Source organism: Schistocerca nitens, chromosome 8 (genome assembly GCF_023898315.1).
Source record: "Schistocerca nitens isolate TAMUIC-IGC-003100 chromosome 8, iqSchNite1.1, whole genome shotgun sequence".
NCBI classification, from domain to species: domain Eukaryota; kingdom Metazoa; phylum Arthropoda; class Insecta; order Orthoptera; family Acrididae; genus Schistocerca; species Schistocerca nitens.
The window spans coordinates 147941298-147968347 of NC_064621.1; the positions used below are offsets into that span (position 1 = coordinate 147941298).

Sequence of the window (27050 nt, forward strand, 5' to 3'; positions counted from 1 at the left end):
CACCTCTCAGAATGATGCCGTTTGTGTTGTGCCAACTACGCATCAGCCATACAGGACTCACCCAGGAATTCTTTCTGCGACAGGGGGGTCTACTGATGATAGAGCCCATGTTCTTACTGAGTGCGCCCTATTGGCCAATCTGTGGTACGCTCTCAGCTTGCCTACCTCACTCTATCAAATAATAATAATAATAATAACATGCCTACCAACAATATACAAAATATTAACTTCAGTCATTACACAGAAATTAATGACGCATACAACACAGAACAAATTTATAAATGAAGAACAAAAAAGCCTGTTGCAAAGGATCATGAGGATGTAAAGAGCAACTGATAATAGATGCAGAGGTGACATATCAAGCTAAAACTAAACAAAGGTCGCTACACTACGCATACATTGATTACCAAAAAGCTTTTGATAGTGTACCCCACTCATGGTTACTACAAATATTGGAAATATACAAAGTAGATCCTAAATTGATACAGTTCCTAAACATAGTAATGAAAAATTGGAAAACCACACTTAATATCCAAACAAATTCAAATAATATCACATCACAGCCAATACAGATTAAGCGTGGAATATACCAAGGAGACTCATTAAGTCCTTTCTGGTTCTGCCTTGCTCTGAAACCACTATCCAACATGCTAAATAATACAAATTATGGATACAATATTACTGGAACATACCCACACAAAATCACACATTTGCTATACATGGATGATCTAAAACTACTGGCAGCAACAAATCAACAACTCAACCAGTTACTAAAGATAACAGAAGTATTCAGCAATGATATAAATATGGCTTTTGGAACAGACAAATGTAAGAAAAATAGCATAGTCAAGGGAAAACACACTAAACAAGAAGATTACATATTGGATAACCACAGCGACTGCATAGAAGCAATGGAAAAAACAGATGCCTATAAATACCTAGGATACAGACAAAAAATAGGAATAGATAATACAAATATTAAAGAAGAACTAAAAGAAAAATATAGACAAAGACTAACAAAAATACTGAAAACGGAATTGACAGCAAGAAACAAGACAAAAGCTATAAATACTTATGCTATACCAATATTGACCTACTCATTTGGAGTAGTGAAATGGAGTAACACAGACCTAGAAGCACTCAATACACTTACACGATCACAATGCCACAAATATAGAATACATCACATACATTCAGCAACAGAAAGATTCACATTAAGCAGAAAGGAAGGAGGAAGGGGATTTATCGACATAAAAAACCTACATTATGGACAGGTAGACAATTTAAGAAAATTCTTTCTAGAACGAGCAGAAACTAGCAAAATACACAAAGCAATCACTCATATAAATACATCGGCTACACCACTGCAATTTCATAACCACTTCTACAACCCTTTAGATCACATAACATCAACAGATACGAAGAAAGTAAATTGGAAAAAGAAAACACTACATGGCAAGCACCCGTATCATCTAACACAGCCACACATCGATCAAGACACATCCAACACATGGCTAAGAAAAGGCAATATATACAGTGAGACGGAAGGATTCATGATTGCAATACAGGATCAAACAATAAACACCAGATATTACAGCAAGCATATTATTAAAGATCCCAATACCACAACAGATAAGTGCAGATCTTCCAAACAACAAATAGAAACAGTAGATCACATCACAAGTGGATGTACACTACTAGCAAATACAGAATACCCCAGAAGACATGACAATGTAGCAAAAATAATACATCAACAGCTTGCCTTACAACATAAACTTATAAAACAACACGTTCCCACATACAAGTATGCACCACAAAATGTACTGGAGAATGATGAATACAAATTATACTGGAACAGAACCATAAAACAACACCACATAACAAACGTGACACCATACTCACCAATAAAAAGAAGAAATCAACACAACTAATCAAAATATCCATACCCAATACAACAAATATACAGATGAAAACAGGAGAAAAAATTGAAAAGTATATCCAACTGTCTGAGGAAGTCAAGGACATGTGGCATCAGGATAAAGTTGACATTATACCAATTATACTATCAACTACAGGAGTCATACCACACAATATCCACCAGTACATCAACGCAATACAGCTACATCCAAACTTATATATACAACTACAGAAATCTGTAATTATTGATACATGTTCAATTACCCGAAAGTTCCTAAATGCAATGTAACATATACCATACAGTTAAAAGGAAGTCACGCTTGACCAAGGTCCGCGTCACTTTCCATTTTTAACCAGACCTAAGGTCTGAGAAAGGAAAGAAGATAATCATAACAATAATCTTCCCTCTCTGTGTCCATCTCCTCCTCCCTTCACTTTACCAATCTCCTCCTCTTCCCTCCTTTCTATGTCCATCACCTTGTTCCCCTCTATCTGTCTGTCTCCTCCTCACCTCTACATCTCTCCACCTTCTTCTCTACCCTCCCAGTGTTCATTTCCTCCTTCGCTGTGTATCTCTGTCCATTCTCCCTCCCCATCTAATCCTCCCCTTCTATCTGACCTTGAGCCTCACTTATTGTAATTAAGAGTGAACTTCAGTTGGGATATGATGTTCTTGAAATGAATGGGTAAATTGGTTGGGCTCTGAGCACTATTCGACGTAACTTCTAAATTGGTTGGGATGATTGGTATACAGCATATGAGAGATCCCTCCTGTTGCTGGATCCATCATGATAGTATCATCAATGACGGTATTTCATAGAGTTTTAATCTGCAAATCAGTAGGATTACAAAGTTTCAGATGATTCAGATTCCATAGTAGTATTCAAAAGCTGTTAAGTCATAAATAAAACTTTCTTGTTTTTTGTTAAAACCGAGTGTGAGGAGAAGGGTGAAACAGCATGCATATGTGTATACAATTTTTGTGGAAAATTATACGAGGGTTGGAACTTAAATAGTGGCAACTATTTATTCACAACCGATACAAAAGAGTTACATGTTTGCACCTGTTTGTCCTTCAAAGTAGTCACCAGCATTGTGTAGAACATGTTGCCAGCGATGTTGAAGGCATAATACACTGTTAGCAGAGCCTGTTCTGTTGATGGTGCGAATGGAGAGGTCTACTGCCTGTCGAATCTCTGGAACAGTTCTGAAGCGAATGCCACAAAGTGGTTCCTTCACCTTCAGAATCAAATCAAAGTCACAAGGAATTAAGTCCGGGGAGTATGATGGATGATACAGTACTTCCCAGTCCCATCGACCGAACAGAGCAGCCACAGCTTACGCTGTTTGCACTCGCGCATTGTTGTGGAAAATGATGGGTGGGTTGCGCAGAAAGTATCGCTGCTTCTTTCGCAAAGCTGGTCGCAGGTGATGCTCCAAAAACAAACAGTAATACCGTGCACTGACGGTCTGCTGTGGAGGAACGTAATGCGTTAAGATAACACCATCACAGTCATACATGAGAATCAGCATAACTTTCACCATACTGGGGCTCTGACACACTTTTGATTTTCACAATGATGCATATTGTGACACCATTCATTGGATTGGCATTTCAGTTTGGGCTCTTACGATGTGGCCCATCTCTCATCCATTGTTACGATACGGTGTAAGAAAGCCTCTCCTTCGTGCTCATAGTGCTCCAAGTGCGTTTGAGCAGCGTTATAAGGCATCCATTTCTGCATTTCCGTCAAGTCATGTGGAACCCATCGTGATGCTATTTTTTGCATGCCCAGGCATTCCTTCAGGATGCGAAGCACAGTCATATGCGCTAATCTGGTTTCGTGGGCAAGCTCACAAATCGTACGGCGTCAATCACTGTCCACTAACGTGGCAACAGCATGCACTTCTTCTTCAGAGATTCTAGGATGACCTGCCCAATGCATGTCTGCCACAGTTTGTGACCTTCGTTGAAGGCTTTTACCTAACATGCCACTGTTCTGTACAGCAGTGCCGATTCCCTGCACACCTCTTGAAGACCTTGATGACACTGTCGTGCTATGCATCCTCTGGCACATTCAATCTTGATACAACTCTGTTGTTCCTGTTTCAAAAAAATAGTGACGCTGTTACATTTGACTGCTCGCTCCCAAGTGACTGTTTTTCCCTCGATTGTGCGCATGCCGGTGATGTGGGAAGGGCGAGTCCATTTGCTCGGAGGTAAGGTAGGTATTTCAACAACGTGTGCTATTAGCGACAATAGTAAATTCCATTGCATAGTGTCTCCACAGCAGTGTTGCCACTATTTAAGTTCCAACGTATGTATATTAGAAGAAAGAATATATGAATATATAGTAGAAACAATTTGTTTAATGGTTTCAAAGCCCTGCTGTTGTAAATGAAACTGACCGCAAGAAAGAAAACAAAACCACACAATTTCACAGCACCAGGTAGCACAGCATGGCCAGAAAATATGGTTGTGCAGGTTTCACATTCTGGACTTATAATTAACCAGTGGTCATGTATGAGACAGACTAGACTGATCTACCTCTTTTCCTTTTTGATCAGTGCAGAAATGTGTTCTTCATAAAGGACATCCCAAATGTAATTTTATAGAGACAAACCTAGTGGTCCATTTCTTATAACATCTCTTATTTCGTACAAACTGTAATCAGAAGCATGCAGTAATCATTGATGTAGCGTCCATATAAATGTGTTGTATATCTGGCAGGGACGTGCAGGTTGGCAACATCTATAATAGACATTGCTATTTCATTTCAAGATAAAGTCAATTATTTTTGTGGTTGTCTTGAATACATCCTAGGTGATTACTGTTATCTGATTTTTCCAATCTTTGACATTTACATACTTGTTTCATTTTACGATTTGTACAAGATGACACAGCATACATGCAGGTCACCTATAAGGTGACACATGATACAACCACACGTCTTCCGTGGCATGAAACTCATGCATCAGTGATCACATTCAGCATTTAATATCCAGTTTTGAAAATTGCAATTTTATGCACATCATCAACGCAATCATAAGTCTAGAAATTTTTCTTGTGGCCATTATACTGTATTTGTTAAATAATGTGTGTGTCAGGAATGTTGGCGAACATCTGTCTGTGTAGTGGTTTTTTTTTTTTTTTTTTTTTTTTTTTTTTTTTTTTTTTTTTTTCCACCTTTGAAATAATATTGTAATGTAATCAAATCTGAGTGAACACGAGTTAAGAATAAATATAAATTGTGCTGTGAAAACTGTGTAAAAAGACTAAATAACACTTTTTAACTTTTCAAAACCATTATCTAATAATGTTGATAATTAATTTTCCACTTTTCTGCAGTTTGTAGAAGAATCATATGAAAGAGATCTGCAGCAGGCCATCCTCCTCTCAAAGCTGGACTATGAGGAAAAGAAAGATGTTTACGAGCAGTTGAAGAAAGAATCACAAGAACAAGAAAAACGACAGGCAGCTAATGGAGGAAATAAACGGGCCAAGAAGCAGCAGAACCGTGCACAACCCATGTCACTAGAGCAGTTTAATAATATGGTGGAATCCGATGGTCTTAATGCAATGGGTGCTGTAGAAGAGTCTGAGTCGGAACAGCCATCAATAATTTCATCAAATCAAATAGAACATGATACTACATTCTTTGAAAGAATCCAGAGTGATACCAAGAAAGTTCTTGATCGTGAACACTCTGAAGAACTACGAAAAGCACGTGAGGTGAGTAAATGTGTTTCCATATGTATATTGTAGCTCCAAATAAAACTTCTATTTATGAGGTTACAGTAAGCTTAACCATAAATAAAAACAAAACAAAAAAATGTATGTTGAAACAAAGTGTTTTGATATGTCAGAAAGGAGGAGGGATTGTAGGAAATTAAAATATTAAAATATTCATATGTTTGTAGCATTTTATTACTAATTTCTCCTTTGATCTGTCATGTTTCTGCCTTATTGTGGGAGCTCAGGATGGCTTTCCTAGATTGTTGTTATTGTTGTGACCTTCAGTCCTGAGACTGCTTTGATGCAGCTCTCCATGCTACTCTATCCTGTGCAAGCTGCTTCATCTCCCAGTACCTACTGCAACCTACATCATTCTGTATCTGTTTAGTGTATTCATCTCTTGGTCTCCCTCTACGATTTTTACCCTCCGTGCTGCCCTCTAATACTAAATTGGTGATCCTTTGATGTCTCAGAACATGTCCTACCAACCGATCCATTCTTCTAGTCAAGTTGTGCCACAAACCTTTCTTCTCCCCAATCCTATTCAATACCTCCTCATTAGTTATATGATCTACCCATCTAATCTTCAGCATTCTTCTGTAGCACCACATTTCGAAAGCTTCTATTCTCTTCTTGTCAAAACTAGTTATCGTCCATGTTTCACTTCCATACATGGCTACACTCCATACAAATACTTTCAGAAACGACTTCCTGACACTTAAATCAATACTCGATGTTAACAAATTTCTCTTCTTCAGAAATGCTCTCCTTGCCATTGCCAGTCTACATTTTATATCCTTTCTACTTCGACCATCATCAGTTATTTTGCTCCCCAAATAGCAAAACTCCTTTACTACTTTAAGTGTCTCATTTCCTAATCTAATTCCCTCAGCATCACCCGACTTAATTCGACTACATTCCATTATCCTCGTTTTGCTTTTGTTGATGTACCCCTGCCACCTTCAGAATTTGAAAGAGAGTATTCCAGTCAAGGCTTTCCTAGGTACTTGTTATATTTTAAATATTTTAACAAGTACTTAGGAAAGCCACCCTGGGCTCCCATAACAAGGCAGACATGAGACAGATCAAGAGAGAAATTTACAATAAAATTCTATAAACATGTGAGATTTGAAATCGAGTAACCAGAAGTGGCAAGGGGCAGTCAGGTGGAAAAAAGCAGCATGGATTAGAAGGATAGATGAGATTAAGGAGAGCAATGAGAGAGAAAAAGCAGAGATGAAGTAAATTGTGGAAAAAGCATTAAAATAAAGACACTAAATAAAGCCATAAAAGATGACATGAAAGTGGAGAAAAAATACATGATAAGGGTTAGAAGAGGATGGTAGAAATAAACGTTGGAAGGGGGGATAGGTCACAGTAAGAGGAATAGCAGTTGTTGATGATTGTTGGGTAACGTAACTGAGGATATCTTGTTGAGCAAGCTCCCTTTAAGACATTTGGGAAGAAAGACCCAAATTTTCCGTTGTCATAACCACCAGTGTTGTTGACTGCTCCACAACAGGAAGTTTTCACCAGTTTAGATTGTCTGTGTTCATTAATCTGTACTGTCAGTGTAGTGGTTTCATACAGAGAGATAATGGTGAGTACATTCAAAGTTAACTAGTGTATGGCATAGGTTCTTTTTCATGTAAGTGTTCTGTCAAAGTAGTGTGTAATACTAACAGTTCCTCTGTGTAACATATCATTCCCGAGCCTATTGAAATGAGGGTTCAGAGTTAAACTTACCTGAACTATATTGTGGTTGGGACAGGGTGTTCAATCTTTTTGAGTCTGCTATAACAGGTGGCTGTTATAGACACATCTGGTGGAATTTGATGGTGCCAGTCTGGATCTAATATGCTGGTTTGTCCTTAAGCTGCATTAAGTGTATTGTGGTTGGAAACTTACTAGGCTGCCTAAGTGTTGGAGATTTCCCCATGATGACAGGTTTTCTCCTGGGATCTTTTAAGTTGGAAATAACATGCTAGAAGTTCTGGCAGGAAGGAACACTTTTCAAAGGAGTCTAGCAGGTGGAGTAAGGAAGGAGCAGTGAGAATCATTACATTTTTCCTTGGGCAGAAAGGCTTGAATATGTAAACAATTACTGGAACTTCTTGAAACTTGAGACATCAAGAAGATGACTGGCAGTCTTTCTGAGTAAAGAAGGCAAGTCATGGGCAGCGTAGGGCAGAGTTAGTGTTTAAAAGTGTTTGATGATTCTGAATTAAGGAATTAGATATATACAATGGTCATTAAAGTTATTCTGTCAGTATTTAAAGTTTTGGAGAATTTGGAACTTTGTCCCCATGAGCAATACAGCTTAGAGAGTATGCAAGTGACTGGTAAACACCACCTTCCTACCAGATCATGGAGCTGTTAGCTATCTAAAGTAAGCATTCAGTTACAGAAACAGAGTTGGTGAGATCCAGTTGAAATCAGTAAGCTGCTTATGTTTCTGTACAGACTTGAAAAAAATGGTTCAAATGGCTCTGAGCACTATGGGACTTAACATCTATGGTCATAAGTCCCCTACAGACTTGAAGTGTTTTGTTTTTACTGTGACTGCTGTCCGAATTAGCAGTGAATTGTTATCCTACCTTAGTCTTTGTGGAGATTTTTCCATAAGTTACAAGGAACCAGTTCACATGGTGTATTGATTGGTAGCAGTGTACATTTTTCCATCCAGTGGTCATATCTCGGAATCTTCCTGAATGCATTTAGTTTGTTAAAGGTATTCATCATTGGATTTGGAGCAATGACAATTTTAACATTGTCTCATAGGTCAAAGTGAAGATGACAAACCTTACGAAAAGTAGTTTTACAAGTACGAGGTGCATTCAAGTTCTAAGGCCTCCGATTTTTTTTCTAATTAACTACTCACCCGAAATCGATGAAACTGGCGTTACTTCTCGACGTAATCGCCCTGCAGATGTACGCATTTTTCACAACGCTGACGCCATGATTCCATGGCAGCGGTGAAGGCTTCTTTAGGAGTCTGTTTTGACCACTGGAAAATCGCTGAGGCAATAGCAGCACAGCTGGTGAATGTGCGGCCACGGAGAGTGTCTTTCATTGTTGGAAAAAGCCAAAAGTCACTAGGAGCCAGGTCAGGTGAGTAGGGAGCATGAGGAATCACTTCAAAGTTGTTATCACGAAGAAACTGTTGCGTAACGTTAGCTCGATGTGCGGGTGCATTGTCTTGGTGAAACAGCACACGCGCAGCCCTTCCCGGACGTTTTTGTTGCAGTGCAGGAAGGAATTAGTTCTTCAAAACATTTTCATAGGATGCACCTGTTACCGTAGTGCCCTTTGAAACGCAATGGGTAAGGATTACGCCCTCGCTGTCCCAGAACATGGACACCATCATTTTTTCAGCACTGGCGGTTACCCGAAATTTTTTTGGTGGCGGTGAATCTGTGTGCTTCCATTGAGCTGACTGGCGCTTTGTTTCTGGATTGAAATATGGCATCCACGACTCATCCATTGTCACAACCGACGAAAAGAAAGTCCCATTCATGCTGTCGTTGCGCGTCGACATTGCTTGGCAACATGCCACACGGGCAGCCATGTGGTCGTCCGTCAGCATTCGTGGCACCCACCTGGATGACACTTTTTGCATTTTCAGTTCGTCATGCAGGATTGTGTGCACAGAACCCACAGAAATGCCAACTCTGGAGGTGATCTGTTCAACAGTCATTCGGCGATCCCCCAAAAGAATTCTCTCCACTTTCTTGATCATGTCGTCAGACCGGCTTGTGCGAGCCCAAGGTTGTTTCGGTTTGTTGTCACATGATGTTCTGCCTTCATTAAACTGTCGCACCCATGAACGCACTTTCGACACATCCATAACTCCATCACCACATGTCTCCTTCAACTGTCGATGAATTTCAATTGGTTTCACACCACACAAATTCAGAAAACGAATGATTCCACGCTGTTCAAGTAAGGAAAACATCGCCATTTTAAGTATTTAAAACAGTTCTCATTCTTGCCGCTGGCGGTAAAATTCCATCTGCCGTACGGTGCTGCCATCTCTGGGACGTATTGACAATGAACGCAGCCTCATTTTAAAACAATGCGCATGTTTCTATCTCTTTCCAGTCCGGAGAAAAAAAATCGGAGGCCTTAGAACTTGAATGCACCTCGTACTGCAGTGCCAGTAATTGATCTGGGTCTGCCAGTATATGCTGTTATGCAAAACTTAAGGTTGAAAGTAACTTTTGTGTGATGTATTGCTGCCAAGTAACATATCTTAATGAAACAAGGGGTAGCCAGATGTCCTTCCTATCACCACCCCATTATCTTCCCCTCCCCCAATCCCCCCCTCCCCTACCCAGGACAAAAAATGTGTGTCTTCCAAACTATCAGAATGTAGTGTTATTCATGTGAAAGTGAGCAAAAAATTTCTACATGTAGTATTATTCATGTGAAAGTGAGCAAAAAGTTTCTGGATGTTTGAGATTCATGTAACTGAAGCAGGACTCCGGTACCAGCCCAGTATTCACCCAGTGGGATGTGGGGAAACTTCCTAAAAACCATGTCCAGGCTGGCTAGCACACCGACCCTCATCATTACTTCACTGGGCTAGTTCAATCCAAGCCGATGCTGCAACTTTCCTTTTCATAATATTGTAAGATAAGATAGATTTTTTTGTTTAACTTTCCGTTGTGTTGTAGTAGCCCATTGATACCGTAAGTATAATTACTGCTCCAGAAGTTATTAAATAAACATTTCCCTTTTTGTTCTTATTTTTAGCCTTTTCTTAATGAACTACTACTTGTAGCTCAGTTGCAAGATGCTCTAGAAAAGAAAAAAGAAGAAAATGAGTTATTAAAACAAGAAATTGCTGAATTAAGAGAAGAATTGCTTAATGTGAGAACAAGAAACAAGAAACTCTGTCAAATCCTTGCTCATGGTGAAAGTAAGTAATAGTTCATTCATTGTAATATTTAGTTAGAAGAATTCAGTGATAAATATTATAAAGTGTATAAGGTGGTAGTCTCGGTCCGGCACACAGTTATCTCATTCTGGAAACATCCCCCAGGCTGTGGCTAAGCCATGCTTCCACAGTATCCTTTCTTCCAGGAGTGCTAGTCCTGCAAGGTTCGCAGAAGAGCTTCTATGAAGTTCGGAAGGTAGGAAATGAGGTACTGGCAGAATTGAAGCTGTGAAGACGGGTCGTGAATCATGCTTGGGCAGCTCAGGTGGTAGAGCTCTTGCCCATGAAAGGCAAAGGTCCCAAGTTCGAGTCTCAGACCAGCACACAGTTTTAATCTGTCAGGAAGTTTCATGTAAGGTGGTAGTTGTTTAACTGATAAAATAGGAGTCTGCAAAGGAACATCAAACACTATGAACAGTGTGAAAGTTGTTTCAGCTTATCATTTGCGGAATCTCATAACACCTGTCAATGGAGAGACAAATTCCAGAAACAACCAAGAAAGGTGAGTACAGAATGTGAAAATGGAAATGTCTATAAATAAGTGAATATTTGCAGTTAGTAATTACATCTACTGGGTAACTAACAATTAAATTGCAGAGTTGTAGGATGAATAACAAGTCAGAGAATGTTCAAAAAAATTATGTATTTTATAATAAGAAAACCTATGATAGGGAACTGCCTTCTATTTTAACTATCATAGTTTGTCAGTTTTAACCATATTGGTCTCATAATATATTAGTATTGGAGGGCAGTGCGGAGGGTAAAAATCGTAGAGGGAGACCAAAAAATGAATACACTAAACAGATTCAGAAGGATGTAGGTTGCAGTAGGTACTGGGAGATGAAGGAGCTTGCACATGATAGAGTAGCGTGGAGAGCTGCATCAAACCAGTCTCTGGACTGAAGACCACAACAACAATATATTAGTAAAGATGCTGCTTTGAATGCATCACCTCTACCACTGTCAGTACACTACCTACTGATTGTTGGAAGGGTTGAGGGGGAAGGAAACCTAATCAGTGATTGTTTGGGTGACAGAGGGGGGCGTGGGGGGGGGGGCTGTTGCCAGCAAGCAAACATAGTCAATGATTTTGTGTAATGTGAATTAGATATGTATCTTTCAGCAAAACCTTTAAGCAAGTATGTATATAGATAGAATGGGAAGGTGTTATGGCATGTTGTTTACAAAGAGAAGCAATTCATTTATATTAGAAGTCCTAAATATTTTTCCAGTTTTATAGATCTTGCTTCTTGAAAACAATTTCTTTCTTTCAATTTTGAAAAAGAGATCACTTAGCTTGGACAGCATTAGTTGTACTTGTCTCTGAGACTAGTTATGAACCGTAGTTCTGATTTACTGTAGACAGCAATACCAAACAGCCATTGACATAGCTCTCATAATTATTATTGTTAGTATTTTAGGTATACTGTGCTTTTACATGTTTCTTTTTAGACTCCAAAAATTGTATATACAATTTCCAAACATAGATTTCCATTCCACGGGTGAGGAAACAAATTCTTTCATGTCAGCTGTAAGGTTAATTGTTCCAGCCCTTTCTAGACGAATGCAAAATAAGAGTCTCAGCTGTATCATTGTCAATCTTGGGCAAGTTTTAAGTTTTCACAAACTTAAAACTTTAATGAGATCAACATGACGATTTTTATTAATTTAGGAAGCATGATTGGACATTACATCACAGTTACAGCCTGCCCTCAAGCGATCAGCAGGAGAGCTGTGCTATGAGGTGCTACCATATACTGGAAGGAAAATGTGTTACTACCAGTCATTATGAAACTTCCTGGCAGATTAAAACTGTGTGCCCGACCGAGACTCGAACTCGGGGTACCAGTCATTAATTCAAAACTCGTGTGTTACAAATTACTCCATTTAAGAACTAGGCCTAGATTCCTCTACCAAGTTATTATTGAAAAGTTGCGCACATGAAATTCTGACACTTCAGTAGGGTGCACCCTCTGCCACGCATCAGTAGGCAGCAGTCTCTGCCATGCAACATTGGTAAGAAGTGCTGTTCGCTATGCAGCCTTGGAATGAAGCACCCTCCACCACGTAACATTGGTAAGAAACATTCTCTGCAACACATCAGTTGGATGCTTGGGTCAGTCCATGTGAAATCAACCAGTAATGTGGATCTTGAAATCTCAGAGTTTGGTAACTTTTTTTACATTTGTAGTAGTAGTTGTTTGCATGAAATGTGTGATCTTTTCTTTTATCATTTTTTTTAAGAACTTCTAAAAATATATGATTTTTGTTATGTTTAGAAAACTTAAAATCACCATATTTCAGAAACTGTTTGATTTACAGAACTAAAATTTGTGCCATTTTATTCAGTGTATTATTAAAAGTACATCCTACTTTGTGTTATTCATAACAAAACAGAATTTTTCCAAACAGACTTTTTTTAATTTTTAAAATCTCAAAATGGATATTATTTATTTAGTTATTTATTGGTTTATTTTTTTTAATATGTTAGTTGCATATTGTTTGTTGATGTACATGCCAAATTTTGTGATGGTGCTCCAGTGGGAACAAATTAAAATAAGTTTTATTTTTCTGGTGTGCACAGCACCTAATGCATAATCTGTAGAGCTGTAGACTTATTACTTATTACTAAGTTTTACTGCAAACCTTGTATGTCAGAAATCGGGTAAGGCTGCCAAATCATTATTATTTTTATGTGGTGACAATAAATTTAGTACGTTATTAGAATTATAAGTGTAAATTTAAATTAAGATTTGTCTTTCCTGTGGAACTCTTTTATCATGCACCGTACACGTGGTCAAAAAAGATTATGAATAATTTACTTAGCCTTTAAGTACGTGCACTGTTTTTAGTAACAAACAGTCACGTGTGGGATCTACATATACCCAAACAGAGTTTAGGTATGCTTATAAATAATTATTGGAAATAAGATGCAAATTTATATGTTTTAATAAAAGAACAACATATGTTGTGATATGTTGTTCTTTTATTAAAACATATAAATTTGCATCTTATTTCCAATAATTATTTATAAGCATACCTAAATTCTGTTTGGGTATGTGTAGATCCCACACGTGACTGTTTGTTACTAAAAACCGTGCACGTACTTAAAGGCTAAGTAAATATCCTTTGCAACTGGTCGGCTGCTTTTAATCTTATAACAACATATTTATTATTTAAATTGTATAGTCTTAACAGAAATTGTAATTTATTTACAAAAATATGTTTTTGGTTTGTTATTTTTAAAGGTTGGATAAAATGACACAAAAATCATCTCAAAAATTAGCTTCTAATTTAACTTTTTTCAGAATGGGAACATGAAATTAAAATTATAAAATGAAAAGAACTAATAATAAAAATGATAGTAGCAAATTATTGTGTGCCTACGAACTCATTAGTTTTCTTTGAGTTCACAGGACAAACGACAATTGATTTTCTCCAAATGAGGCTTTCAAATATATTTTTTGCAGGTTTTACATATTAGAGAGCTCTTTTTATCTTTTGACCTCAGGCAAATATAATCCCTTTGCTTTTTAGAAGCACTAGGACCAGGCTTATCCGCATCAGGCATTGATAAAATGTGTTCTCTGCCAATCAATTTGCACATTATTTCCCTTACATCTTTGGCCAAATTTGGGTTATTTTTTAATTGATGCAAATGTATGGCTTTAGAAGACTCATTGCAATGGAGTTAATGTATTCTCTGCTGCTGATTTTTTTATTTGGGTTAGAACCAACCCAAAGAACATATCCGTTAGCAAGGGAAATATTCAGCATAGCACTGTGAACAAGCGTGATTTGAGCATTTCTAATCTAAGACGTCAACTACTCCTTTAGTGTTACTGTAAAATTTAATTAAAGTTTCTTTAGTCGTTGATTTACAGACATGATGTTAGGAAGAATTCCGCTCACAGCTGGTAAAATTGTTGTTTATTAAAACACGGCCAGTTTCGTGGCTTTAAGCCACATGTCAGGTGAACTTACGCCATATAAAGCACAGTACAGTGTCACCATTTTTTACAGATATTAAAATTACCAAAGGGATGTTTAAAATATACTCACAGTGTTAAAAGCATATAGGCATACCCATTGCTCCTAGTCAAAAGTTACTATTCAGAGATTGTCGTCAATATTGTGCCAAGCGAAAGATAAAGAAGAAGCTGTGAGCAGAATTCTTATGAACATCTTGCCTTTCAACAGCTGCGGTTGCCCGGAGTATAATGTAGTTTGTGATTTACAGACACTTTGTGATGCATAGGAGAAAGTAAAACTACACTTTTATATTTCTTTGGAATGAACGACACAAAGGTGTTGTCTCATACAAATCCAAATAAAGGTTATTCAGTGGGTTTCGTTTTATTAGGCAAAAACTAATGAGGAATTTCTCGTTTGTTTTTGCATACAGTACCCACATATGTTAGTCCTCGTTTCAATAATTCATCTACTAACTCAACAGATCTAAACCAACTGCCTCCAGTGATATTTCTATTATTTCCATAAAATGACCGTGCAAGTTTTAGCACATCCTGTGCTGCACTGCAAAAGGGATATTTCTCTGGGTAAGCAGCTTTCCAGAGTATATAAATACATTATATAAGTAATAAGTTTTTGCATTGCAAATATAATGCATTTTCAGGCCATATTTTCCAGGTTTACTTTTGATAAACATTCTGAAAGCGCACCTTCCTCAAAATTTTACCAACATTTCATAAACACATAAATATTCCAAACAAGAATAGTTTGTGCTACAATTGATTATAAACTTTTCAAAACTTTCTTGTATCAAGGCCATCTGTAGATTTTCTTTCTTCTCGTGCACCGATGTCATCAAAAGTTACATTCAAATGAATGGATAAAAATCTGTTTATTCCCATCACTCCTCGAAAAATATCTCTACCAGCAAAATCAGTTGCCCTCTGTGATCTAACATCTTCACAATTTGATTTTTATCATTGGCATTCAGCATGATGTCAAGTATGCACAGCTTCTTCCTGCATATTATGAGCATTTCACTTCAACTTGTGCAAGTGTTTCTGTGGTGGAACAGACCAATCCTGGCATAAAACATGCTTCCATGTACATCAGACTGAATTGTTGGAAAGGGGGGGGGGGTGTAATTGATGGAACTTTCTTGCTTGTCAGTTCACCTTTCTTCTTCAAACAAGTTTACAGCAGTGGACATAGTGTTCCTCCCCAGGAAACAGTCCACAGCACATTCTTCCCATGTTTGTATGTTTATGCCAGTCATCTTTAAGATGGGTTTTATCTGGTCCTTAAAGTGCTTCAGAGGAGCTCCATGATGTCTACTGCATAAGCAGAGTTCACCATAAAGCATTTGGCAGGGAAACCTTGTACCACTAATGGGATGAACTTGATGTAACCATCTCAGCTGATGAACGATGATGTTTGCTTCAATGCTGTTTAAATGCACTTTCTCAGGAACCACAGTGTGGGTCACATGGTTCTCTCACTTTAAGATGTATCTAACCTTTTTTGTTGGTGAAAGCCTTTCAGTTTCTGGACATCATGGCGATAGTGTCCAAGTTTGAATATCGAAGTAAACAGAAGTAATCCAATGTAAGCTCATAACTCACAGCAATCATACAGCAATAATACGGCCATAATAATGGAATTGAATATCTGTCCTCAAGTTTTTTGTTGGTGTAGTGCACAATAGTCTCAATCACATCATTGGTAAATAATAGTTCCCAACTCTCTGTTGGTGACATTTTATTTCTACAAGGAGCATGTTGTTTCAATCCCACACACACTCATACGATATTGTGCTGTCATATATAAGTGTGGGGCAGATTTACTTTATTTATATCTGTTTTTACCATAAAAATAGTTCCCTGGGCATTCTTCTTCCTCCTCCTCCTCCTCCTCCTCCTCCTCACTAGAAGAAGAGCCTTCACTTTGCTCAATCTCTGAACCAGAAAGGTGTTCACTATGTATCAAATCATGATCACTAATTTCATTAACTTCTTTTTCTGGGTTATTTCTTTCTATGTCTTAACTTTCTGAGTCACTGCCTCCTCCTGACAGTCGTGAAATGTCCTCATCACAGAGAAAGTGAGCCATTGTTATAAATATACTGAAACAAAAGCAAATTGGCATATTGTAAATACATACTGCATTAAAGCGTGCATGTGGTCTACAGAAACCGCGACAATATAAAACAGGTACTGCGTCCGGCCATCCTGATTTAGGTTTTCCGTGATTTCCCTAAATCAGTCCAGGCAAATGCCGGGATGGTTCCTCTGAAAGGGCACGGCCGACTTCCTTCCCCATCCTTCCCTAATCCGATGAGACCGATGACCACGCAGTCTGGTCTCCTTCCCCAAACCAACCAACCAACCAACCAAACCAATATAAAACAGGTACTGTTGCGAGAGCATGCCCCACATCCACCTTTCACAAGCCACCGCGGCACACTAAGAATAACTAAAATGGCGAGTCTGTAGTGTGCCAGCAATAGAAATTATAATCAAACTATGTGTCATTGGCTCTGCTTAGACCCCACCATATATGCAGAGGTTAATACAGTAATATTAATCAGTATTACTCATTAAACAATGGTGTAGCTGTCATTATTTAACAATGTGTTATTTGTGAATGCCTTGCAGTGGGAATCATTATAGTGATCCAGTAACAATCTTATTAGAGTCTAAGATAATATACTGCAATTTTCTGTTGACTGACATAACCAAGTCGTAGTTCTCCCAAGCAATAATGACACATTAGTGATGTAACAACACATTCTTTTACATTATAATATGCAAGGCTTTCACAGCTCTTATCTGATAGTCCTTATGTACTTCCAGTGGCAGTTGTGAGATTGAATTTACAAAATATGAATCTTTTTTTAAAAGTACATTCAATTCATCTTGTCCTCTTGGTTATGAAAAAGAAAGTGCTGGTCCACAAGGATGCATAAATAAAAGTTGTACTTCTCCTTTTTCTCCTTTTAATAGCCCACAAACCATCCATCGTTTACATAGGCCCATTGAAGAAGTCCTGTAATTTGTTCAAAAGCATGCTATCGTCATCTAGACTCACATGAATTATATGAACAGCAAAATCCTTAAGATGAGAAACAGTATTTGCTTATATGAATAAATGTTCGATACTTTGTGTCCCTGTGACTGTTATAGGTTTATAAAATCTCTTTACCTGGCTCCTTTTTATGCTGCATGCTCATCATTTATCACATAGAATATGTCTGATGGCATCTATACTTCAGTCAGACAATTGGAAGAAAGTTAATATTTGATCAGGTTTTGCTTTGTTGTTGTTGTGGTCTTCAGTCCTGAGACTGGTTTGATGCAGCTCTCCATGCTACTCTATCCTGTGCAAGCTTCTTGATCTCCCAGTACTTACTGCAACCTACATCCTTCTGAATCTGCTTAGCATATTCATCTCTTGGTCTCTCTCTACGATTTTTACCCTCCGCGCTGCCCTCTAATGCTAAACTTGTGATCTCTTGATGCCTCAGAACTTGCTTGCACAATTGATTACTATAAGTATTAAGAAAGTCTCCTCAAATTTTATTTTAGGTTCATTTGTTAAGCCTCTGGTGTCATTCAATATGAACATTCTCAGATGGCCAGTGTCATAATTTAAAGCCCTTAATTGCCCAGTAAAATGTAGAAAGGCAAATTTAGGAGTACAGCAAATACAGTACTCCACTTAGTTAGCTGTGCTTGATACTTGTATTCCAACATGTGTCTTTCTACATTTTATTGGACAGTTCAGCATGTTAAATCATGGCAATAACATTTTTCTGCCTATTTATCCCCTGAGCACATGTGCTTAATGACTTATACATACAAGCAGTAACCAGCTCCTCTTTCCCTCACCAGTGCTTAACTAATTTGATCTCAGTATTCATCTTTACTGAAGTGAATTACTGTCAAGAGAAGTGAATGTTTTTTGTTTTATTATACAGGGTATCCATAATTAAAGTTCCAGTTTTAAAAGACTTTAGAAAGAGAACTAGTGCTCAGAATGACATCAAATTTAAGCAGCATATTAATGATACAAGAGGAAATGTCATGGAACAAAAACAGTCAATGAAAATTTTACCAACAGATTGCACTGTGAGCTTCTTAACTTATGTGGAATCAGCTACAAATGGCAGACAAATCACAATATGATGACTATGGTTTGAGTTACACATTACACCATTCACACTCATCAATGTGTGTGACTGCACAAGTTCAGCAGTCAACAGGTATGACACTAATAGGTAAGTGCATCCATCGTGGCAAGGTCATACCACATCAGATGTGAAAAATTTGTTTTTAATTGTCCTGAAGCTGAAAACTGTACAGAAAGCAAAATAAAAGTGGTTGTTAATTGTCTTGGGACCAAAAACTGCATGAAAAGCACAACGAATTAGTTTGTAATTGTCCTTAGGCCGCAAACGCATAAAAAGGAAAATATCACTTTATAATTGTAATGAGAATGGTGCAAGGCATGTACAGTAAGCTGTCCACCATTCTCTGCCACTAGTTGAATTGAGGAACAGCATGTTACATAACAGATCAGAGTGCCTCGGAGGTCTTGTTCAGAATGTGTTGCGCAGTGTGTGCCTTCAGTTCAGCTATATTCATAATTGGAGCACTGAGCTAATGTCTTTCAGATTAGCCCACAGCCAGAAGTCACATGGATTAAGATCAGGTGATCTGGACGGCCTGTCTGTAGGGGAATGACAGCTGATAATTCTAGCACTACCGAAATGCCTTTGCTTCACTGGCTGTGCAATGTGCAGAGTACTGCCATCTTGCATAAAAATGATACTACCCACACATACATGCAGTTGAAGGGTTGGAATGACATTGATGCACTACAGGCCCTCATAGCATTTACCAGTGATGGTATAGGTAACAGGACCTGCAGTACTCATCTCCTCAAAAAAATATGGCCTACAATAAATGATGCCGTCAACTTGCACCACACAGTTACTTTTGCAGAATGAAGTGTGCAGATTTTCCATTGCCCATATTCTGCAATTATGCTTATTGACATGCCCTTGAAGATGGAAATGAGCTTTTTCTATCCACAGAATGTTCCATGGCCATTCATTGTCCATTTCCATGCAAGCGAGAAATTCCACAGTGTTTGTGTTGCTGGTAGGTCAGCAGGAAGCAACTCCTGAATGTGGATGATTTTGTATGGCTAGCAGTGCATGGTGTTTTACGGAGTTTTGTGCACTGTGCTCACAGGCATGTCTAACGTTTGGGCAGTGCCCTGTTCACTGAATGTTTGCACGCCGCCATTTGTCCTGTCCTGCAATGCTGTGGCCATATCTTTGACAGGTGTCGGATGACCAGCTTTCCTCCCTCTGCCACGTTGCACTTCAAAGGAACATGTCTCTTTGTTTGCTGAGTATGGGCTTGGCGACCCCAGTGTTACTGAGCTGGGGACTCCTAGGCGCTGCCATTCCTCTGTCACTGTAAGCTCTGTGCATGCTTCAGCAAACACCATGTGGCGCCATGTTGGAATGTTGTGTGCCACAGGGAGCGGGGATTTTGGCATGACCGCATGAATCTCAAGGATGGAATTAAAATTTATATTAAAAAAAACCCTCAATTCCAAGGTGTGCTGTGCGCTAATGAGATGCATGGCTGTTGAGGTGAAACAGTCGTTAACGGGCAGCCTCTGGGGAACCTGCCACACCTAAGTTGTATAAGGCTTACTCAGGCACGCACTCTGTCTGAGTGGACCCTTATTTCTCTAGCTGCTCATGGGACCGAGATGAAACCCTCAAAATCTATTCTTCTCCTCCCAGTGGGAAGTGTGTAGTGGCTGGGAGTATTCATACCCACTCATCAAAAAGAATGAGAGAGGCTAGTCCTCCTGATTATCAATTTGTTGTTAGTAACAGGACTCAAGGAGTCATGAATCAGAACGTCTTTGTAGTGATCAAGAGGGAGGAGGGGATGTTTGAAAAAGTGTCCCACTTCTATATTTATAAAGGCTTAGAAGGGCTCGCTGGTACTCTAAAGACTATTAAGTGGTTGTGAAATGGTTCCTTGCTGGTTGAGACTAACCGGGCAAAGCAGGTGGAACTACTTAAGAAGTCACAAAAATTGGGTGAATATTACATCATTGTTGAGTTACATAACTCTCTTAACTCCAGTAAAGGTGTGGTAACCTGTGGTGATATTATGGACATATATGCTGCTGAACTCAAACAAGAATGGGCACCACAGGAGATAATAGATTTGGAGCAAAGGACAGGTAAGAACAGTGGAGAAATTGAGACAACTGCCACCTTCATTGACCTTCAGTTCTCCAACACTACCTGAACACATCATGGTAGGTTTCCTACGACTTAGGGTTAGGTCCTATGTACCTAACCCTATGTGCTGCTTCAAATGCCAGCAGTTTGGCCATACAACTTTTATAAGGCCTTTGTGTGACCCCGGCTTGAATACAGATGCCAGATTTATGGGTCAGCAAGGCCTTCATACCTTAAAATGCTCGATGCAGTTCACCGCGAGGATATTAGGCTGTCAGCAGGGGCCTATTGCACGAGCCCTGTTGCTAGCTTTTTTATTAATTAAAATTAATTTTAATGAGATTTTACGTTGCCATCCAGATTTTATTACTGTCTACATAGATGGTTCTAAGCAGGGAGATTTTTTTCAGTTGCTCTGTCATGTTCTCCAACATTGTCCTCAGGATAGGGCTCCCAGAGCAGTCTTCAGTTTATTATGCAGAACTGTTTGCTATCCTGAGGGCAATCGACTAGATGAGACGGTGTCATGTCAAAAAATTTATCATCTGCTCCAATTCTCAAAGTGCTCTTCTCACTATTGGACAGATGTATGCAGCAGATTGGTTGGTGCAACAGGTGTAAGATGCTCTCCTTCTCTTGCAAAAGTATAACAAGGAAATCATTTTTTTGCTGGGTTCCAGGGCACATAGGGAAAATGAACTCGCTGATGTGGCTGCCAAGGAAACTTGCTCGCTTCCTCCTCCTGCTCACTGCTCGGTCCCTCTGTGGGCTGTCACTTCATTTGTGACCAGGAAGGCCATATGTTGGTGGGAGCCTCAGTGGCTGGAATTGAGGAATAACAAAGTACGTTCCATAAAGACTTCAGTGCGACCATGGATTACCTCTATCCGCTCGCGATGGTGTGAAGAAGTAGCCCTTACTCAGCTTAGAGTGGGACATTGCCCATTGATGCATGGCTTCCACTTATGTTGAGAGGAGCCCCCAGTTTGTCAGAGAATGCAGGACACAGCTGTCAGTACAACATATTTTAAGTGAGTGTGTTTTATATGATGATCTGATGGTTGAACTGGGCATCCCAAAGGATCTTCCCTCTGTTTTAACTGATAGTGAGGCATGTGTTGTCCTTGTCTTAAGATTTTGTGTGGTGTCCGGAATTCTTCCCAAAATAACTGGGTGTGAGATATTAATGTGTCACAGAGTTGCTGGGTCATGTATTATTTCTAAGTCATCATCCAGACACGGTTGTCTATCCCTTTTTTAACAGCATCTTTATAGGTATTTTATCAATTATTTTACTGAGTTATTCAGCTATGTCTTGTTGGCATTTTATTATTGATTTTTCTGAAGCTCGCATTCTCGAAGTTGCTTTATGATTCTTGTGGTAGTATGAAACGTAATTTTCCAGTTTAGTGATCTTTCTCCATAGATTTTTCCCAATCTTCTTTGGTATATCATTAATGCAAGTGTGCTGATTACCTTGCTGTTTAGCATCCTCCACCATAAATCATCATGACCACCACCCACCACCACCAGTCTCTGAATTTTGTAGTCATTTTCTCCAGAACCTTAGCAGACACCAGAGCAGTGCCTTTTTCGTACCTTGAATATGTGGAAGTTCTGCAGGGCTATTGGCACACATCCACCATTGTAAAGGAGCTTTACCACCAGTGCGCATCCTGCGTGGAGACAGTCATGTTAGTCATCTCAGATGCAAACTGAGGAACAGCCATGTGCCGTGTGTCTGTTAGTCTGCATATTCTAACACTTACAGACTTTTGTTAAATGTTTTTTGTTATGTGGGGTTCCCTCTGCATCAGTAGTATGCTGTTCAAATTTGACATCATTCTGGTTATCTTTCTACAGTGTTTTGAAATGGGAACACCCTGTATATTGGTAATATGTATATGTATTTTCTGTTGTTCTGGAAATAGGAACTAAAACTAAATTAAAACTATATGAAATGGAAAAGGCATATCATCCCATACATTATTTACGTTAATTGTTATATAACATAGTTTAGTAGAGTTTTAAAGTGATAAACTGATGTGTGCTTAATTAATACTCAATAATTTCTTTTTAACAAGTTTTATGAACCAGCTTGCAAATCATGCAGTTGAGATACAGTTTGCAATGTGAATTGCAGTAAAATAAAATTTATTTCAATATGTTTCCTGTGGAATACCAGCATGAAATCTGGCATATACATTAACAGAGTACAATTAACATAGATAAGCAAATCCAATTATGAAATTTTAACATTTAAAGCATTTTAATTTGGGGAAATTTAGCATTTTAACAAATTTGGTCAAGTAACAAATGTTTTAAAGCCTATAATAAACTGAATAAAACGGCATACAATATCAGGTCTGTATGGCAAATAGTTTTTGAGACATGACCATTTTAAGTTTTCAAAACATGGCAAAAATTGCACAATTCTGGAAACTTTAAAAATTAATAATTCGAAAACGAAACGTCCCAAAAAAAAATCTTTTTTATATCTTATATTATTCTGATAGGTTGAATAAAATGACAAAAAATTACAAAATTCTAAATCATCTAGGTTCAAATTTATTTCTTTATTTATCTATTTAATTGGCTGATTTCACATGGAATGATCCACACCCTCTACCATGCAACAATGGTACAAAGGACACTCTGCCATGTTACATCAGCAGGAAGTACTTTGTCGTTCAACATTGCTAGGAAATACACTCTGCAATGCAGCATAGGTAGGAAGCATACATTGCCACTCAACATTGGTAGGATGCTCTCACTGCTAGAGATTGTTGGTAGGATGCACACTCTGGCCGAGACCATCGGTAGGATGCACACACTGCGATCCAACAGCAGTACAAAGCATCCTCTGCCACGTAACATCGGTAAGAAACACTCTCTGCCATGTAACTTCAGTAGGATGCACCCTTTGCCACACAACATCGGTAGGATGCATCCTCTGCCCCACATCATTGGTATGATGCAACATTGAAAGTAGTAAGTAGCACCCTCTGCCCCATAACAATGATAGGATGCACCCTTCTCCACGAAACGTGGCACTGTTCCTTTCTTCTTCATATACTCTTAACAGAACTGTTATGCTCAACTTTGTATCCGCAGTGCTACATTGGCTTAATTAGTTATGTGGTAATCACATCTGGAACAACTTAATCCTTGGCAATATATTAAGTAGTTTTAAATGATGAAAAGAAGAATTAGCTTATTTAGTAGATAATTAAATGAATCTGTATAATGCTTATTTTAAGTTTGATGTAGCCCTTAGATGTCTTCATGTACCGTGGGTGCTGGATTGCCCTCCGGGGGGTATGGGTATCCCAGTTGTATACCACTGAAGCAGAAACAGACTTCAGAGGACAAAAGACGAGGGAAATGTTTCTCAGGGTGAAGTACCTCTGCAAAGGTCACCAGGCCAAGCAGAAATTTGTCAAAGATTCCTGTGATAAGATCCTGACGAACGATAGGGACATAGCTGAGAGATGGAAATAGTACTTTCGACAGCTGCTAAATTGTGATGAACCCGAACTGCAGTTTGATTTCCAGTACCCAATTACAGCCGATGCAGGCTATCCCCCACCGACCCTGGATGAGATAAAAACCAGAATCAGACACCTTAAACAGAATAAGAGTCCAGGTCAAGATGGAATACAGGCTGAAATGATCCTGGCAGGAGGAGAGAAACTTGCAGAAAAAATACACCGACTGATACAGGCAATATGGACCAAAGAAGAACTACCAGGAGAATGGAAAACAGCTCTGATTTGTCCAATACATAAGAAGGGCGACAAACTGAAATGTGACAACTATCGAGGAATCGCCCTGCTTAACGTCTGCTATAAGATCCTGTCCAATTGCCTCATACATAGAATTCAGCCAGTGGCAGAATCGGTGATTGGGGAGTACCAGGGAGGTTTCCAGCCAGGACGGTCAACAGTAGATCACATCTTCAGTCTCCGGCAGCTCACTGAGAAACTGGGTGAATATGGTAAAGATTTGCATATTTTATTTGTTGATTTTAAGAAGGCCTATGATTGCATACATCGTAAGCGCCTGCTCAACTGTTTAAGGGAGTTTGGCATAGCAGAGAAACTCATCAATCTGATAAAGATCTGTCTGAACGAGACACATGCAAAGGTGAAGATGCGAAATCGCGTAACTGAGGAATTTGAAATTGTGACAGGACTCAGGCAAGGAGATGGGTTGTCCCCTATCCTGTTCAACTTTGCCCTCGAGAAGATCATACGCGAGACCTTCCAAGAGAACGAAGGGATTGATATTGAAGGAAAGAGACTGGCATACTTAGCCTATGCAGACGACATCTGTTTACTCTCTAGATCGGAAGAGGAGTTGGAGCAAATGACCAAAGCACTAAAGGAGGCTGCCAGCAAATTTGGGCTAAACATAAACGAAGCTAAGACAGAGTACCTCTTTATGACGCGTGATCATTGTCAGACTGCTGATCATCTACAATCACTGCAGGTTGGGGACCATTCCTACAAGAGAGTGCAAGAATTCAAACACCTAGGGGCACTTTTCACTGAGAACTCATCATGTGAAGCAGAGATCAATGCCAGAATACAAGCAGGAAACCGATCTTACCACAGCCTAGCACAACTGCTTCGGTCCAAATCTCTCTCCAGACAGTTCAAGATTCGACTGTACAAAACCCTGATCCAGCCTGTTGTTCTATATGGCTGTGAGACATGGAGTATCCGGAAACAGGACTTCCATAAGCTCCTTGTCTTTGAGAGAAAAGTGCTTCGGAAGATCTTCGGTCTGGTTCTGGATGCAGATACAGGGGAATGGAGGATCAGATACAACCAAGAGCTTGAGGAACTATACCAGCAGCCCAACATAGCAGGAGCTGTCAAAGCCAAACGAATGCAGTGGGCTGGCCACGTGGCCCAGATGGAGGATCAGAGATGGCCTCGGAAGCTCCTGGATTTCACACCTACAGGAAAGAGACCGCCAGGGAGACCCAAGAAGCGTTGGAGGGATGGACTCCATGAAGATTTAAAACAAATGTCAATAGATGTGGACGAATGGCGGATAGCAGCAATGGACAGAATACAGTGGAGGAGGAAACCTGTAGATGCGTGCGGTCCACTGGGCCTGATCTCGTAGTAGTAGTAGTAGTTGTTGTTGTTGTTGTTGTATACCACAGCTCTAGTTCAACTACAGACTAGTTTCACTAAAAAAATGAATGGATAGCTCAGTCAACTAAATCACTAAAGAGTTTTTGCAGATGAGAGAACAAATGCGTGGTTCTACTGAAAGAAAAATTAAACTGGTTTTGTTTGAAAAGAAAGATTGAGTAATTCAGTCAGTATGCAGGACTTCAGTGGACTGACTGTTTTCATTCGGGTGCTCCTATAAACTTCTTTCATCCGAAAAGAATAAATGAATAATAATCCAACCAATATATAAAACTAAACTACAACTGCCTGAATCAGTTGTTTTGATTGAGTTGCTCCCATAGATTGCTTTCACAAAAAATGAATGAATAATTGAACTTACATTTGAAACTACAACAGAATGTGTTGTCGTACCGAATGCCATGCATTTACCGTGGTTTGCAGAGCATAGATGTAGTTGAAGAAGCTGTAGGCAGTGTATTTAAAACTATTTAGAGGATTTTTTCCCCTTAATTTTAAGAAAGGATCTTGATTATAGATGTTAAAGAAACAGTAAATGCTGTATAGATTGAGATGAATGAGAAACAGCAAGATAAGACATTGTGAAAGGTGTGAACAGTTCTTCAGCAGGATGGCTACTTGTCTGGTAAATCAGGAATTCTCAGTGCATGGAAAAATTCGGAAACTTTTAGAGATTCTTAGAGGAAAAGAATGGGTTGTTAATGAAAGGAAAAGTACTGAACAGTTTTGTTACAAATCACTGTGAACTTCTGCTTTAAAAATGATCAGTTGTGGATTCACATATGGAAGGAATCGTTGTTGTGTTTGTTGTTGATCCCTGCTACCCCTGATGCCTTCACCAATCCATGGAAACACTGTTACTGTCTTTGGGTCCTTGGAGTCCAGGTCTGTCTCTCTATGGCATGATTGTAGGTGCAAAAGAAGATAACATGTGCTTGAGAATTTCTCATGTAGATGTCAATTCGTCATTCACATAGAAGCAGTTTAAAAGATATACGTATTTAAATACCGTTTTTGAGTGTTGTGGGTGTTTTGTAGAGCAGC

General features: G+C 39.0%; 1 protein-coding gene across 1 annotated transcript in view; it reads left to right on the plus strand.

Annotated features, from left to right (window-relative positions):
• Nucleotides 1-27050, plus strand: part of LOC126199135 (G kinase-anchoring protein 1-like) — a 72551-nt gene that overhangs the window by 37937 nt on the left and 7564 nt on the right. The window contains exons 3-4 of the mRNA XM_049935891.1: nucleotides 5267-5650; nucleotides 10409-10574. Of these exons, the coding sequence (XP_049791848.1) occupies nucleotides 5267-5650; nucleotides 10409-10574 (550 nt within the window). The remainder of the gene's footprint in view (nucleotides 1-5266; nucleotides 5651-10408; nucleotides 10575-27050) is intronic.